We start from the raw sequence: 17,968 nt of genomic DNA, 5'->3' as shown, positions 1-17,968 counted from the left end.
GGTCTAGGTTTTGGTAAGAAGAAGGATTGTGAAGAATCCTAATTCGAAAGATAAGTGTAATAAAAGAAAAAGTAATTCAATGCATACTCGGAAGGAATCTCGTATGGATTCGCTTGACTTCCCAAGGCTTTAAGCCAAATTCTGAGGCAGAATTCAAGCTTGCATTATGTTATTTTGATTTCTCCTAAGGACGGCGACCTCGGTGCACTCCTATTAGAGGAGTGTAGTACTTAGTGAGTGACTCAGGACTCGGATGGTCCCAATGAGTCTAAGTCTCTGGCCAGAGCACCTCCTATCCCAATTGGATAGATACCTACCCCGTTTGGGTAGATTCCTATCCCGTATTGGATAGATGAAACCTTATGTTCCGTATGAACAGATGTCTAACCCGTATGGTTAGATGCTCATCTTAGATGGATGAATGCCTAATCCAAATGGATGGATGCCCAGAGTATGCGATTGAATCAAACACAAATGATTAAATTAAGAGTTAAACACACAAAACAAAACAAAAAAGTGGTCAAATTTGGTTGGGTTAAGTAAAGTGGGTTATTACAGAATGTAACTGAGTGCCAAAACACCATAATCAATTTAGAGAATGGGGTATCTTCATCAAAGTCTGTGCCATCTTCAGTTTCATCTTTTTTAGGAGGTGAAAATATATTTTGTCCTATGTGCCATTGAAGATGCCTTTGGCATATTCTCCATTTTGAATGCTTGTCAAATAAAAAAATGACATGTGTACATGGCTTGATTCTTTTTTCTCCCTAGTTTTATAAAAGGGATTTCAAGGTCATTGTCAAGGATTCTGAATGTAATTTTTGGATAGAAGTCTTTTCTTGTTCTTGTACAGGTTTAATATTAGGGCTTATGATGAAGTTTTCGATCTATGGATGAACATTACTATAGTGATTTCTTTACCAAAATGCAAAAGAGACTATGGATTATATGTTTTGTTCAAATGTCTCCAACATATATGTTTACCAGTCTATGAAATAAATGATCAAGGGTATATTTTATTCCATCTTTGTAATCTTTCTTTCAATGTAAAGTTTTCTTCTATACTTCTCTTCAAGGAGACTTGATTAAATTGCTTGAGCATAAAATTGAGACGGTGAATGATATATGGAGGATTTAAAAGAATAGTTGTAACATATCAAAAAATAAGGGGGTACAATCATTATAAGGCACTGTTACTTAGAACCCACTAGTTAAGAGTTTCATTGCAAGAGTAGTGCATTTATGTTTTGATAATTGACTTTGCAATGTATTTGTGTTTTGATAATTGACTTTGCAGCCTTGAGAAGGCATCAGTCTAGGGAGTTTGTGTTCAACATCCAAAACCAAACCTAGTTGAAAATTAGTTGTTATGTTTTTTGTTCTATGCTTTATATGTTATTTCTAATTATTATGTTCTCTATAAAAATAGTTGAGAAAGTTTAGCCAATATGTGAGCCAACATTGTGTTAGTTTTCATCTTCTTGGACATACTTTTGAGAGAACATTATTTGTATTGCAATACCCTACACGTTACCCAAGTGAATTAGTTGGTATTGTCAAAAGGATTACCCCCCTAGGTCCTACAAAGCCTAAAGTGCACGAGAAATATGTTTTATATTCATTTCCTATTCGTTGGACGAATCCAACACTGAACCTAAGCATAAGAAAGTGGCTAATCTTTAGGGTTTAGTGGATATGTTGATTTGGGGACCAACACACCTTTTTCTTCCTTTTTTTATTACCATTCCCCCTATCCAATGCCAAAATTTCCATAAGCATCTTTGTATTTTTCTTCTTGCCTTTTCTATCATTAGATGTTTATGCCATATTGGTGGGATAAACCTAAAAATCTAACTTCACGGGAGATGACGAAGAAATTTGAAGCAAGGGTACCTATGTATTAAATATACCACACCCATTTGCAATAAACCATTTGTTATTTCTTTCCATAACTAATCTCCCATCATAATGTGAAACCTTCTCTCTTATAGCTTCTAACTCATCCTTGTTTGGTCATAATGTTATATCACCCTTACACACCTTACCCATTGCCAATATATTTATTGTAAGTTATTTATTTTGAATGTGGTTATTAGTATATAATGTGTATAGCTCAAATGATTAATTATAGTAGAAGACTGAGCATTAAATGTGTCATCTTTAAATACATTAGCTATTAGAAATAAGTTATTTATTTTGAAATGATTTTATGTACATATTTTGGTCTATGGCAACTAGCAAAGAGATCATAGACCTATGAATAAAATATAAAGTCAAGTAATAACCTTTATAGTGTTCAATGATTTTTAATTTGATGGTAATGGTTAATTTTAAATTTCATGTTTAGTTGAGATTGATAATTAAAATATTAAAATAAATTATAGAAAATAGAATAAATTAAAATAGATAGTTAATTTAGGAATTAATGATGGTGAAATGATGTGTTAGATGTCAACACAATTTTTTTTCTTCGAAATATGTATCCATTCTACTCATTATTATTGGGATATATTTATCCCAATCCTTGTGCATTATTCTCATTGTCAACAAAAATGATGTGTTAGATGTCAACACAATTTTTTTTCTTCGAAATGTGTATCCATTTTACTCACTATTAGTGGGATATATGTATCCCAATCCTTGTGCATTATTCTCATTGTCAACAAAACTATCATCATCATCATCAGTAATCAATTAATTTTTAGCTTCACTTTGGGCAACATTTTTCTTTGTCTTTGCATAAATTGTACATGCTTGCTTTCTTTCTTATGTGTATTATTGTTTGTTTGCATCCATAACGCTCATAGTAGCATATCGCTACAATGACAGCATGGTGTCATATGATATTATGCACTTAACATATCATCACCTTGGTCCTTATATCTGGCTATGTAATTTGTCAAGTGCTATAGCCAATAAAGATTTCTCAATCGACCCAACACAAATATTCCCTACATCACCTTGCCACTCCCTCTCCTCCATCTCTTAATCCACCTTCTTATCTTGATGTTTTCATCCTTTCATATCCTTCTAGATATTTGTTATCTTCCAATCCCTCTATCTATTTTAAGAGCCCACTCATTTTCTTCAAACTCACCTTTCCTCTTGAGGGGGCACACCTACATCCTTGTTCATTATCACTCCCATCCTTTCCAAACGTAAGGTATCCTATCACTAGTCTATCTCTTCCAAAGACGCTATATTTTGTTCTTCTTTGAAATAAATTTCTTTCATTTACTCATGACAACATCTCAAAGAGAACATCGTAGATAGCTAAATCGTGCACATCCTAACTACATTTAATTTGATCTTATTCCAATGTTAAATGAATAAAGCCACTTATTTAATTGACATTCCCAATTGTCTTCCTAACAATAATTAAATAAATTCCAATCATTTATTTAAATAATTAATCTTTTATTACATTTCTTGTATAGTTTACCCTTAATTAAATAAACACATTTTTTTGGTCAAGTTCACCTTTCATATCCTTATCCTCCAAAAGTCAAATAAATATAAACTATTTATTTAATTCCCCATTTTTCTGCATAAGTCATTGGTTGAGTAAAACTAATTAAGTACTAGTGGTGAAGAATTTGTGCTCTTGAAAGAGAGGTCTTGCAAGGAGTATGGGGTAGTCTCATATTTCTATAAGCCATCTATAGACCCATAGACAGATCACCCAACATCGTGGACTATAAAAGAATCTTTCTTTCTTTCTATCTATTCATTTTTCTAAAAAGATCTACACCCTCCATCTTACACTCTTACACATGTGTGAGATCTCTCACCTTTCAAATCACATATTCACATATCATTCTCATGCATGTGTGGGATCAATCACATGTCACAATCACACATCCTTATGATATGTGTGTGAGCATGGATGTAATAAATGGATACTAATGACGAATATTCGTATATGTATACAATTCAAGACAAGATAAAACTAGGTGTATATAGATAAAAATGAATAGATACCAAAGAAGACTAAATAAAGATTTAAAAGTGAATCAAACATAACACAAGAATATATTGCATGTTCATATATTATTATTATATTAAGAAAGTCCACCAAAATAATCCAAAATTAAATAAAAATTGACATAAATATATAAATTTCACCATTACAATATTTTAAATTTCCCCCCTTTATCTACCATTATTATTGAATGCAAAGTTTTGGTCACTATTTTAGTCTTAAAATGAATGGCTTAAAAAATTTCCAGGCCTGGTTTGGAGTTCAAGGACATGAAACAGGGTTTCAGAGGAAAGCACTGAAATTTCTCATCTGCCCGGATATATGAAATCAAACTTGGACCAGGAATCCTTGAGTCGAATTCCTTATATAAAGTTTACAGTTTGAACCAATTGTTGATATTGGGTCATTCTCCTTCACTCCACATTCTCATTCTTCTCAGCCACCATGGAAGAAGGCTAAGATAACCAGGCGGTTTCGGTGCTCCACGGCCTGTTTTCAGTGAAGGGCAGTGAATGGATTTGATGGAAATCATCCACGCTAATATCCAAGGGGCTGAAGGATTGGAAAACAGAGGAAGTGTTATTGTTGAGAGAGTAGAGATCATCAAAAACAAATGATAGATTTCTCTTTAGTTTGTTGGATATCAAATCTGTGGGAATAGCCTGAGCAGCCAGGGGCAGAGCATCCCCTGCATCAGATGGGTTGTCAAGAAGAAGAAAGTCCTCGTTCTCTTGGTTCTGCATCCGCCCATGAAACGACTCAAAAGTGGGTGTGAGCGGCAGCTCCTGTAACTTCTGTTGGGTAGAAAATTCCATAGCTTCCCCTGCTTCCCTTGCTCTGGGCAAATGACTCCCTCTTTTGAATACCCGACAGAGCATCCATTCATCCAACTAAAACAGACAAGAAGTACGTCAGTTGGGTACCCAAATGGGTATATGTCAGTTGGGTAAACCCAAATGGGTATAAACAGAATTACTAAAAATCTCAACCTCGCCATTACTTACCAGCTTGGACCGTTTTCTCCTTACTGAAGCAGACCCGGACCAGGTGGAGTCGGTGAGGCGGTACTCATGCATAATCCACTTGGTTTTGATGCCCCTGGGGGGTTTGCCTTTGTAGAACACCAGAGCTTTCTTCACCCCCACTTGAAGAGAGCTTCCTGATAAGAACACGGGCTTGTCAATACCTGTGGCCTTCCAGTACCCACAGCCCGCTGTTCTGTTTGGGCGGGTGCCGTTTGGGTACTTCCGTTCTCTTGGGCTGAAGAAGTACCACTCCTGCTCGCCGAACTTCGCCAGACCTGAAAACCAAACATCCATCTGTAATTCCATTACAAAATCATAATTAAGGAAAAAAAAAATATTAATCAATGATATCAAATCAGATTTTCATATTCCATAGTGTTCGTTGCTGTTATTTCTGAATTAAATTGTGTGAAAAGTTTATGTATTCACATCTCATGAGCATCATTACAGAGTTGTAGGAGTGCATTTTATCTACAGACAACAGCTCTTTGTTAAAATGGATTCCTATAATTCATTAATCTGATGATGGATCATGAAAGGTGATCTAAAAGTTTTTTGAATTAATGTTTTCGATCACACTCCTACTTATCATTATAAAGTTGTAAGAATCCATTTCATTTAGAGACAACAGCTTTATTAGAATGGACTCCTACAACTCTGTACTACTCTGATGAGAATCACAGAGTATGATCTGCAATGTTGATCACTATGGATTCTAGATTAGATTGTGTAAGAGATTCAAATCACACTGTAATCCATCATTAGGATCATAGAGAGCTGTAAGAATCCATTTTATTCAGAAAGAGCAGCTCTCTATCATCATGGACTCTTACAACTCTATTATCCTTATGAAGGATCACAGAATGTGACATGAAATGTTGATACAAAAAACTCTTACATAATCTAATTCAGAAGCAACAGTGATCACAAAAAACAACTAGAACTTAAAATATAAATAGCTTTCCATTAATTTAGACTTCTACAAATATGACAGCTCTTTATTAAAATAGACTACTACATACTGCAGCTCTCTATTAAAATGGCCTCCTACAACTCTGAGTATTCTGATGATGGATCACAAAACATGATCCACACACAAACAACATCAATCACATTAATGATGAAAAATCTTGAACAGAACAACAGCATCAAAAGGTCGAATCCAAAAACAGCATCAAACAACATCAATCACAGAAAACATGAATACAAAGGAACTAGAATGTAGACACCATTACTCGCCTGGCAAATCCCAGGGCTCAAACTTATAGAGATTGACATCTGTTATAATGGAGACAGGCAGAGGAGAAGATGAGATCTTCTTCCTCAGGTAATGGGTCACCAGCTCTTCATCAGTAGGATGAAATCTAAAGCCCGGAGGCAGTTGAAGGTGGGGGCTCTGTTCCTCCTCTGTCGCCATGCTTACTAGACCCACTGAGGGCTTAGGGCTTTATTGTTGGCGCCCGGTACAACCGCCAAATGGGTCATTCTCAAAACTTCTTCCCCATTACGCTTTCCAACGTGGATTGATGAGTGTCCAATAATACGGGTCACACGGAAACCGATCATACCCAATGGAGGACTGCCACTACGCCACCTTCACTGGTCCGACCTGGAAGCTACTGCGCCAAAACCCGACTTTTCAAGGATCTTCCAAGTCTTATCTTTTCAAGGATCAATGAATTTATATTATTTTATGTCTTGTTTCCCAGATTCCTACACGGAAACACATCCTGTAATCCAAACACCCAGATTTTGTAATAAAAAATTGAATTTTGAAGCACACTGTTTGGCCTCTCTAGCTCCCGATTCACCGCCCGCCAGCAATTGCAAGCCACAATGTCAAGTTTCCGGGCTTATTCTCGATTTTGATTTGAAGAACACGGTATCTAATTTTCCGGGCTTCCACCCGATTTTGTCCAGAGCGATGTAGCACGTGAGGGAATTAAGAGCTGACTTGAAATGAGCGTCCGTGCCGGCTCTTATCCAGCATACAGGCTGCACATTCTTCCAGAAGAAGAATTAATTAAAAAATTAAAAATAATAAATAATAGGAAATAAAAAGCACGTTGCTTGGATTTTTTGATTGTTTATTATTTTGGTCAAAGATTGCATTCACTGTGGTGGGTGGACATATTCTTAATAAGACATCAGCATTTCTACTATGAAATCTTTTTTTTTCAAAATATAATAAAAAATAAATAGAAATTTAAAATTGGGTATTGAGACAATACATATATATATTTAGCTGATAGGCTATTATAGGTGGGAATTCCCATCACATTCACAAAGATATGTTTTCGTCGGTATTGAAATTCAAAGTCTGACAGTGTAGGTGCTACATCTGAAATGTAAAGTGGTAGTTCATTGTGAAGCACGTTTGCAAGACAATTATTGTGCTAACTCCTAACATGGGAATAGGAATAATTCAAGTGACAAGAGGTGTATTTATTAAGCCAACTATGCATTGAACGAACAACAATAAATGTGGAAAAGTGTAATTAAGTTTGCTTAGCATCACCTGAAATCAGCCGCTTCCCAACCCTTTAAATTGGGCATGCCATATGACAGGCAGGCTGAAATAGAACTTGGATTAAACCTTCACTAGAAATAGGTGCAAAAATTATATTTTGAGTATTATTCGTGGGCTTAATGAATGGGTTTGTTTGATGCTTTTTGGATTTAAGAGTTCTCATGTCAAGAACTTTGCTCACATGTCAGAAATCATAAACTTTGATTTCATGCCAAGTCTGTCGGATTTTTCATTGCTAAAATGTGCCCACATTTATTTCTAAATAAATTGCCCCAGCTCCCACCATCTTGAATGAGTTTAAATGTGTGGGGATAGAATGTTTAACATACTTTAGGATATATACTAAAACATAGCTTACTAAGTTGATAGAACTAGAGAAAAAGTGGAACATTTTGCAACATAATTTATCTCCTCAGCTATCAGCAGGTATGCTTGTAAATGATAACAAGGTTGTTCTTTATTAGTCACCTATAAATCATTTTGGCCTAAAGAATGTCATGTTATCTTATATGGATTTGATTCATGTCAAATATTTTATATTTGTCAAAGTTTTATAAGATGTGAAGAATGAAAATTCTTTTTAAGAATGTTTATGTAGAAATAATCCCTTTTTGTTTATTTATCTAGCACAAAGGGAAAATGATCTAGAACATAGACTATGGAGTTTGATAGAGCAGCTAGCGGCCAAGTAGGTATGTTATAGATAATTCACCATTTTTTGTTGGGCCTCAACCTAATGATTATTAGTACATATAAGAGTACAATATAATATGCAAGTGTTAAATTATAAGTTTTCAAGGTCATTCGTACTAGCTATGGAATTTTAATGAATAAAATTGAATGGTAGCTAGGGCTAACACTACAAAAAAAATAAAGCTACAATACACACAAAAAGATTGAAATAAAACTAAAATACTTGATATTTGATGGCACTAGATGTACAAGTTGTGAAGTTATATCAACAATTTTGTTTTTGTCCATTTTTCTACTTAGTTATTTTCACTGGTATTACAAGCATAAACAAATAACTATAATGGCTAAAAATTGGATTGAAATTAGGTAATATTTAACTAAGGATGTCGATAATGATTAAGAGTCTTGTCAGCCTAAGTAACAACTGGCTAGCATAGTAGGACAAATTAAAATCAATTTGGATCATTAAAATCAATATCTCCTTGCAAACAAGCCATCACACACAACATATGGATAATGTATGATTGTTAAGGGCATGGTAGCCTAGTGTGATAAAAAAGACAACAAAAGTTTCGTAAAAGGTTAACTATAACTCAAGAAAATAAAATTGAAAAATACAAATCAATCTACCATTGTTTGCTACTAGGTTTAGAAGCAACCCTCCTACTATTTGAACACAATGCAACTTGGTGAAATCAACAAAACTTCAAAGGAAATTGAAAATGTTGTTCACCTCATAAATTATTGGTAGTCTTATCAAAGAGAAAAGCAATTACCAACCTTGTCATGCAAATGATTATTTTGTCACCAGTTGAAAACTTGCAAACTGGTTAGTTTCTTGGAGGATTGTCACATATGAATAAAGCCAAAATGCTTGGCTTTTGATTAGTTGTTGGCTCAAAACTACTCGTCGGGACAAAATAGAGTCAATTTAATTGGGTCACTCTTAAACAATAAACCAGCTAGGGGAACAATAAAAAGTAAACATTATGTCATTTTTTCAATGGCCCACACCTGAGTGAAGTGTTGTGATAATCCAAGAAGTGACTTAACACTCAAAACAAAAGCAATAAGCTTATAAAATTAGCCCAATCTAAATTTAGAAGGCTAAAGCATAGTAAAAACCTTAATTTCTTAATCACATTTAAATATATAAAAGTTTGATATTATTTGAAACCTTAAGTTCATCATGGGTAGTTTGTGTAGATTGTTGAAGGCAACACCATGTATGCTTGGACATGGCATTTGAAAAACAATTTGTGTGGTTTGTTTGTGCTTCCACATTTTGCATACATGCAAATAGGATGTTGGTGAGTGGCTATGTCTGGAAACGGGTAAGTAATGAGAGGACATGATATTTGTAGGGAGTCTCTCTTGGTTGGGAAGTTAAAAATGAAAAACATAAAACCTATCAATGAAGCAATGTGCAAGCATGCATGCCTCAACAATTGCTTCTACAAAATTGCTACCTACATTGTTTTTGAAATTTGGGGGAACTTCTTGAAGAAGGCATTGCTGCTGAGAAATGGGCATGCAAACAACAACATCAGCCTATCAAATCATATGAAGAATTTGTACATCTAAAGTCAGGAAAGGAAAGAAAAGGGATGGTGCACTTACAATCAGCCTAATAGACTTTAGTACTCTCTTGTGAAAGTTGACATCCATAATAGAGTCTACATTGTAGCATGAATATTATCCTTTTTTGGTATGTTGATTTTAATCAATATGTAAGAGTACTTCAAAAAAAATTAACTAGAACTCGTGTTCAAGAATTATTGACTTTGTAGAGAAGCAAGTATAGAATATTATAATAAAATAATGTAATATAATGCTAATGTCATATTAGTTACAATATATAGGATATATATCAATGTACTTCATATAAGAGCTCAAAAATTGGAGCTTTATCTTGTAAATTCCAAGATTATTTGAAGAGATGTCAAAATTAATTATTATGAAATTGTCAAAAACCTTCAATAATTAGTTGTATGTTATTTTTTAATTTAAAATTAATACTCTTAAGATGTGTGCCATGGAAGACTACTCAACTATCTAACTATCTAAATAAAAACATGACAAATCAACATAAGCAAATCCAAACAACTATGAAGATATTTGATGAACAACCTTTGAAGGCAGTAAAGATGGGATCACAAAAATGCTCAAACTGCATAAAGGAGGAATGAAATATCCTCAATGTCTGGAGTGTGTGATATATCAATTAACATTGTGATATCTGGAAAGTACTCATCCCACACTGCTAAAACTGGAAGGGAACAATCAACCTGCTAAACTGAACTGATCTCTGAAGAAGTAGGAGGCAAAGGAGGATCAACACAAGTCTTAGGAACCATTGTGGATGACTAAAGCACACATAGGTTCAAGTGACCAAACCTCTCCTCAGATTTTTTATCCACTCTCAATGCATGAGAGGTAGGACCAATCAATGGAACTACATGCTCAATGCGAGAAAAATGAGAGAATGTATATAATTGAGTTTCATGATCAACACTACCAACTGCAATAAGCTCTTTACTATGTAGATCTATGATGAGCACTGAATCAGGGGTGAACTCAACTATCTTGTGAAATATACCCCTTAATTTTTAATTTTTTTTCACAATTACAATCAACACAAACACCCGTTAGGGTTAGATAATGATAATCAAACACTGCTTCTAAAAGGTAACCCTTCCACTTTCTGATCATCAAGAGCCCAATGTGGGAAGGTGAGAGCATACAGTGCTAAGGGGATCGTTAGCTCAATGATCAATTGGAAATTACAATTCAAAATACAATACTGGGCGGCAAGCTAACCCCTTTTTCTTATCCAGCAGCTGATAGAAATTTCCACAGCAGTTTGGCAGTGCAACCAGCCAATTACAAGATTACAAGGAACTGAAATAGCAACAATCACTCAACCACTTATCTAGTGGGAGGACTGAAAATGGAATTGCAATCTACTCAACCGCTTATTCAGCGGGAGGACAATGTTACAATAATAAGAAAGGCAGCAAGCCAACCTCTTCCACTTATTCAGTGGGTCTTGAGCAACAATCCAGAAATAGATAGCTGTTAGTACTACTAATCATCTTTACAATGCATAATATGGATTTTTTTATTATGAGATATTGTTGTCCAAAGATAGGCAGCAAAGATAGCATCTTCCACTTATGCAGTGGGACTAAGAGTAATCAAGAAACTTGTTGTTAGTACTATTAATTGACATTACAAAATGAATAATAATGATAAATCAAGTGCCGATAACAAGTCCAACAACTGAAAATAATAAGATATTCACTCCTAAACCAACATAGATCAACCACACCAGGAATTCACTCCACACTAACAACTTCACATTTTGAAAATGCAAACCACACGTTGGAAAACACAGACCAACAACCTAAAAAACTCACCAAAAAGCTCATAACTTTGCCCACACTCAATGGAATGACCCAAAAATAAGTGCAAATGAAAGATATGAGATAGGCGATTAAGCTAGACCCAGAAAATTGCATCAAACACCCCCAAATGAATTCTTGCATGCATTCCCAAGCAACCCAACATGGTACGGCTAGAGAAGAAGTATGACTTGCATTTAAAAAATGAATACACCAAATTAAGCTCTACCAACTTAAAAGAATGATCGCCTGAGACATAGGAAGAGAATGAACCACTGCCCAGAATGAGCTGACACCCGGACATATATTTATGAACGAAAACTTGCTACAACCACACCAAAACCAGCAACTTGAAAATCCACACACAACACACCAGAATCAAAAAACTCGAACACACACTAGCAATGAATCCATCCATTCTTCTGAGTGAAGAACAGTCCCAAAACTCAACTAGTCGCTATATTTCAAGTGAGAAGCTAAGCAAATAGTCTAGGAGGTAAGCATTCCTCAAAGCATTCCAACAACATTTCAACAACACTTCATTATAAAATTCTTGGATACCCAAAATGAGAGCCCAAGGCCTTTATTTATAGTCTTCTCTCCAAATCAAACTTCCTTTCCCTCCAATATGGGATTAAACACTGACATTCAAATTTCTTTTAATTTGCCTTCCATTTCATTTCATTCCATCTCCTTCCCAAATCACCCAAGTGCTTAGATGAGTCACTTTATTAAAATTGTCAATAATATAATAAGTGAGTGTTCAGCATAAACTTAGGGAAATGACTTTTAAATATTTTATTTACCAACATTGTATTTCTCCCTTAAGCAAATATCAAATATATTGTAAAGTCATAATCCCTTTTAATGAAAAATACCTCCATGGGTGTCCAGACTTAGGCTATAAGTTGATAAATTAAATATCAAATCGACCCCCTTTATGTCATACACCATTTACACCTAGGCCAAGGGGAAAATAATAAAGTATTAAAAAATACTTTAATTGTCATATATCGAATACTGCTCAAAATAATATGAAAGTTTGAATCCAAAAAACTGCACCGCTTGCCATAGCTTCTGAATTGGACAACAAAAACATGTCAAAACTAGTACTTACTATAAATAACACACTGCTAAAAATAGTAAGTGTTTCCAAAGTGATTTTTACCACATTTTGAGCAGTCGTCACAACTTACTTAAAATAGTAAGTCCAGAAAAAGTCTTCAGATTCATTTGCATGTTACACCATCGTGAAGCTCTCTGAAAACCCAGAAAAACCCAAAAAAATAAGTTGCTCTCGCCTCCACTTACTAAAACTAATAAGATTGCCAAACTCCACTGCTTGCTATGGATGTACCATCATTACAAACCTTTCCGGAAACCCAGAAGGATTCCATAACCCAAATTGACAAACTCCAACATGCAAGCCACCAAAAATGTGAAACATCCTCCTAGAAAATACGAAACCCTAATTTTGCCTCTGACTGACCAACGAGTCTCAAAATTGGCCAACAGACCCCCAAAACAAACTAGAGCAGAAAAGGGGACATTACATCTTGTCTTTACCATTGTGATTAATCTAGTAAATAGAAAGGAGATTGGAAGATAATGTAGGGATACAAATAACATTATTGAATGTGCCACCATCAACCTCAATAGAACCACTTTCATTAATACTCATGTAAGTGTTTTACCCATCAATATCCATGGAAAATAATGATGCTCAAAGTTCAGAGAACATGCCCTCTAATGATGCCATATGATGTGAGGCTTCTGAATCAATAAAATACCTTGAGGATTGAGAACGTGTTGATGAAAAGAGAGCATGCCACTTCATCTTGTCTTCACCATATGTCAATGAAGAAGAACTAGAATGTCTAGATTCTAAAGTGGTAGAAGAAAATGTACTAGATGAAGGTGACTGGATATTGTGCTTTTGTAGAAGATGTGTTATCTCATTATTCTTCTTTGTATAACACTGATGCTCATCATGTCCTAGCTTAGTGCAATATGCACTTTGGCTTATCCTTTTTCGATGATAATCTCTTAGAAGAGGAAGAAGAATCTAACGAATCATGGGATTGAGTGTCCTTCGGATACTCATGTGACTTGGAATCCTTATGCTTTTATCTCTTGCCTTTTCTAAGTGAGGCCTTCTGATTTATGGTGCCCTGGGAAGTAACAAGAGCTTGTGATTTGGAAGAATTCAATCAATCCATTTGAACCAACTTGGATTGCTCTTGAGTGAGTTGAGAAGTAAACTCATCAAGTGAAGGCATTGTGAAACAAGTACCAAGTGCATCTCTAGTGGCATAAAATGTAGAAACAAAAACTGAATAATCAAGACCAAACTTGGCAAGGATAGCGAGAATAAACTGAGAGTCATCCTTCTCAATGTTGCATTGCTTCAACTATAATATGAGAGACTTTAGTTTGGTGAATAATTCTTAAATGTTGTCAAAATTTGTAGGATTCAATTCAATAAGCTCATTCACAAACTGAAATCCCCTCAATGCATCTTGCTTCCCAAACAGGTTCTCCAATGTAGTCCATATATGATTGGGTGTGGTGCAAGACTCAACATGAAAGAGAATATTTGGACACATAGATACACATAATGTCCCAAAATCCTCATCACACATATTGAACCACTTTATCTTCTCATCAACAGTTGTAGGCTAAACTTTTGTACCCATGGTCACTTTGTATAACCCTTGGTGCTTTAGGTGAATCACCATTAGTTTTTTTCAACCATAGTAGTTGGATGGGATAAGGGGGGAAATATGATTTGGATCCATGATAAATTATGAAAAAGTACAAAAATGGGTTGATATACAAATATATATCCTCTCAATGCCAAAAAAATCCACTTGAATCACTAAAAAATAATTGATTTGCATATTTTCCAAGGAAAAACCCCAAAAGGACAAGATCGAGATCTTTGAGTACTTAATTAATGTTCTAAAGAAAAAGACCTGAGATCTAGATACATGACACCAAGAGCTTTCTGACAATATCTGGTTTTTGGAAAATGGAGTCCAGATGTGCTAGATATGGCCCTAGAAATGAAAAACTTAAGGTTGACTTTAAAGGTTTGGTATGGAAAATTGGTGCAGAATCTCATCAAACCACCTACAAATTTGGATTAACATTGGAACTATCTTTCTGACAATATCTTGTTTGCTCGATTTTGACTCTACATGACAAAGTTATGAGCAAAATACCAAGACTAAGTATTTGAGGGTTTGGAGGGCTTTGAAGGAGCATGCCCGTATGCTGATGTTAGTGAATATTCTAGAAATATTCCTTCAACCTACAAACAAAGTGCCCCCTACTGAAAATAATCGCTATAATATTCTTTTCTTGGGCCCAAAACATTATGCTCTACAACTAAAATTAGAATCCTTTGCTAAATTTAGCAATGCACTAAATATAGGGGAACCCACCCAAAAATGGTCAAAGGGTTGGTGTGGGCTAATGTAACCAAGGGATGTGAATGAGGTTGGAAGTTGTACTAATTTAGTATGCTACAATTAATAAAACCTCCTCCACCTAAAAGTTGTGCCCCCACATGCAATTTGATTGCAAAAGTTTATACAAAAAACTTTTTAAAAAATTCAATGCCCTATATAAATTCTAATTGCACTGTTTTTAAAGATTTGATTGGCAATTTTAGAGTTTTTGGGCCTCCCAAGAATGATGGTGACCTTTGTTTCACCTCAAAGCACCTAAATTTTTTATACACCCCTAGATTTTGCCTAGATTTTTGTGCCCTAAGCCAAATCAATCCAAACCTTCAACTACATGAATTTTGACAAAACAACAATCGATCTTAGGGTTTTGGGATATTGTGAATGTAATGAAAACCTTCATTTGAGAATGCACTCAAGGTCATATCCCTGAAGCATGCAGACATGAACTAGATAGATCTACTCTGATACCATGTAGAAGTTGATGATCGACCACAAGAACCAAGATTCATCTGCAAGCAAAATAGCTATCACACAACATAGACCAAGTAAAGATAATATGCTCTATAAAAACCTAAGAATTCTATATTATTGCACACACAATTTTGGAGATACAATATTGAAGATCCAATTATAATGAATGAATGAATCCTTATGAAAGGATGAATGAAACCCTAGGTGCAAAACTCTAATTGTAAAAAAAGGAGAACTAAAGTAATGCAAAGTAGGAGCTAAACTAAGCTCAAAAATAGCTAGAAAAGAAAACTATATATAATTAAAAAATACCCAAATTTAGCTTGAGTGAAAAATTAATAAGGACTTAATTAATAATAATTAAATAAATTTCATAATCACTCCAATAGATATGATAACGAGAGAAGGAGAAGAAAGAATATGCGTTGATGAAAACGTCCTCATGTGGGAGGATTATCTACCTATTCTTTGGACCATCAAATCTAAAAGCAAAGATGCCTTGCTAAGGAAAGGATTTCTTGATATCTCAAATAGAAATATGTCAATATAATGGATAAGGGAAATCAAAATGGTCATTAAAGAACATAAAAAAGATAAAGAGAAGATCATTGACCAACTAAATGCTACAAACACATTATTGCAAAGAGAAAAAGAATTTATAGATTCCCTTCCATGTACTCTCTCAAACGAGGAGGCTGCAATAAATGATGTTCAAGATATAATACATGAATTCAAATATAGGCTCCATAAGTATTGTACCATGAAAACCATATATCATACAGTGATCATCAAGAGACAAATGCAGAATATGAAAGTAGAACTTTCTCAATTTGAATAAAACAAAAGAAAATTAAGAAGCTTTGGTAAGACTTTGGCAATTAAGCCGAAGTATACAAAAATACCTAATTTTGAAGAGTTAAATTTTGTGATCAGTGCCTTAAGCCAATAATTTTCTAAGGTAGTTTCTCATCTATGTGATAAAATTATAAGGCATTGAGGGGGAGGGGGGGGGGTGAATCAGTGCAAGCAAAAACAATAACACAAATCTGATCGCCACTTTAAATAACTTGAAGCTTAATAAACATAAAAGAAATATCACCACATAATCTAACACCCAATATATCATGCTCCACATAACACAAATATTTATACGTGGAAACCCAAAAGGGAAAAACCACAGTGGGAGTTAGTACCCACAAGATTCACTATCTGCAGAATAGAAATCTTTGATCGGTTAATGTCATACAAACATGCCCGGTTAGGTGCAAACCTTGTTAGGAGTCACCCGGTTAAGGGATTTACCTCAGTCCTGTTAAAAGATTTGCCCTATTAGGAGCAACCTCACAAGAGGATTTAGACTCAAGTTAATGAGCTACCCTGTTAGGGGATTTATAATTTCAAGCCTGTTAGGACCTACCCGGTTAGGGGATTTGACTGTTGCAACTGTTAGGAAAACAACAGTAAAATGATATGCTTGTAGCACCTTTGTGCCTGATAAGATCCACCTCAGTTCCACTCAATACATCAGCAACACATCAATACAAAGCTTCTCAATTTACTACACAATCAAACTCTCAATATTCGCTTATGATCTCCTTTGACATCTCATAACTCATCACACTTTTTATAAACATCAACTTAGTCAGCTAATAACCTTGAAACAATTTCCTAGGTTCAATGAATCTAGACAATCTTACACTTCACGCTTTACTTATGTCGGCCACCGACATAACAACTCAAAAATAAAAGATTATGTGTACCAGTTTACTGATCTTAGTGACTTTGTTCTACTGGTTAGTTGTTCTTCTTGATTGACTGCTCTATACATCATAACTTGCTCATCCTATTGAATCTTCCACTGCGGTATGAAACATAGCTACATGATACAATCTCCAACACTCCTAAAAAACCGCATCACCTAACTCTTCATTGATCGCTCATACCAGTTGCTTTGAATACAACTATGTTCCTGTTTACTGGTTGAAGTCCTATTTGTCGATTCACTGATAAACTGTCTCCTCTACCAGTTATGCTTTACCAGTTGGCTTTAAAGACTTAGATGACTATCAAAATATAGTTGCGAATGAATGCCAACATAGAATGAGTCATCATTCAACTTATTACATCAAAACATCAGCATCAAGCCAACAATCTCCCCCTTTGGCATTGATGGCAACACTTAGGAAATTTTTTGTCTAAGTGTGCAATACAAAAATTGACTCAACTCATGACACATACTCCCCCTTAGCAATTATATTCTATTACAAAATTTATAAACATATATACTACTATTCCCCATTACAATTCAAAGTTTTACCTCATACTACTACTCCCCCTTTGATAGCAATGACAAAGGTAAGCAAATACATAAAAGATAAATGCAATATACA

The 17,968-nt window shown here is 34.8% G+C and overlaps 1 protein-coding gene across 1 annotated transcript; it reads right to left on the bottom strand.

Annotated features, from left to right (window-relative positions):
* Positions 1 to 4,107: 4,107 nt before the first annotated feature.
* Positions 4,108 to 6,932, bottom strand: LOC131064214 (NAC transcription factor 32). The gene is made up of 3 exons (XM_057998295.2): positions 6,247 to 6,932; positions 4,987 to 5,282; positions 4,108 to 4,872 (listed from the first exon to the last, which is right to left on the bottom strand). The coding sequence occupies exons 1-3, from the start codon at positions 6,422 to 6,424 to the stop codon at positions 4,438 to 4,440; spliced, it is 909 nt and encodes a 302-aa protein (XP_057854278.2). The 5' UTR covers positions 6,425 to 6,932; the 3' UTR covers positions 4,108 to 4,437.
* Between the last annotated feature and the right edge of the window lie 11,036 nt (positions 6,933 to 17,968).

This window comes from Cryptomeria japonica, chromosome 1 (genome assembly GCF_030272615.1).
Source record: "Cryptomeria japonica chromosome 1, Sugi_1.0, whole genome shotgun sequence".
Classification (NCBI taxonomy): Eukaryota; Viridiplantae; Streptophyta; class Pinopsida; order Cupressales; family Cupressaceae; genus Cryptomeria; species Cryptomeria japonica.
This window is presented reverse-complemented; position numbering and strand designations above follow the sequence as displayed.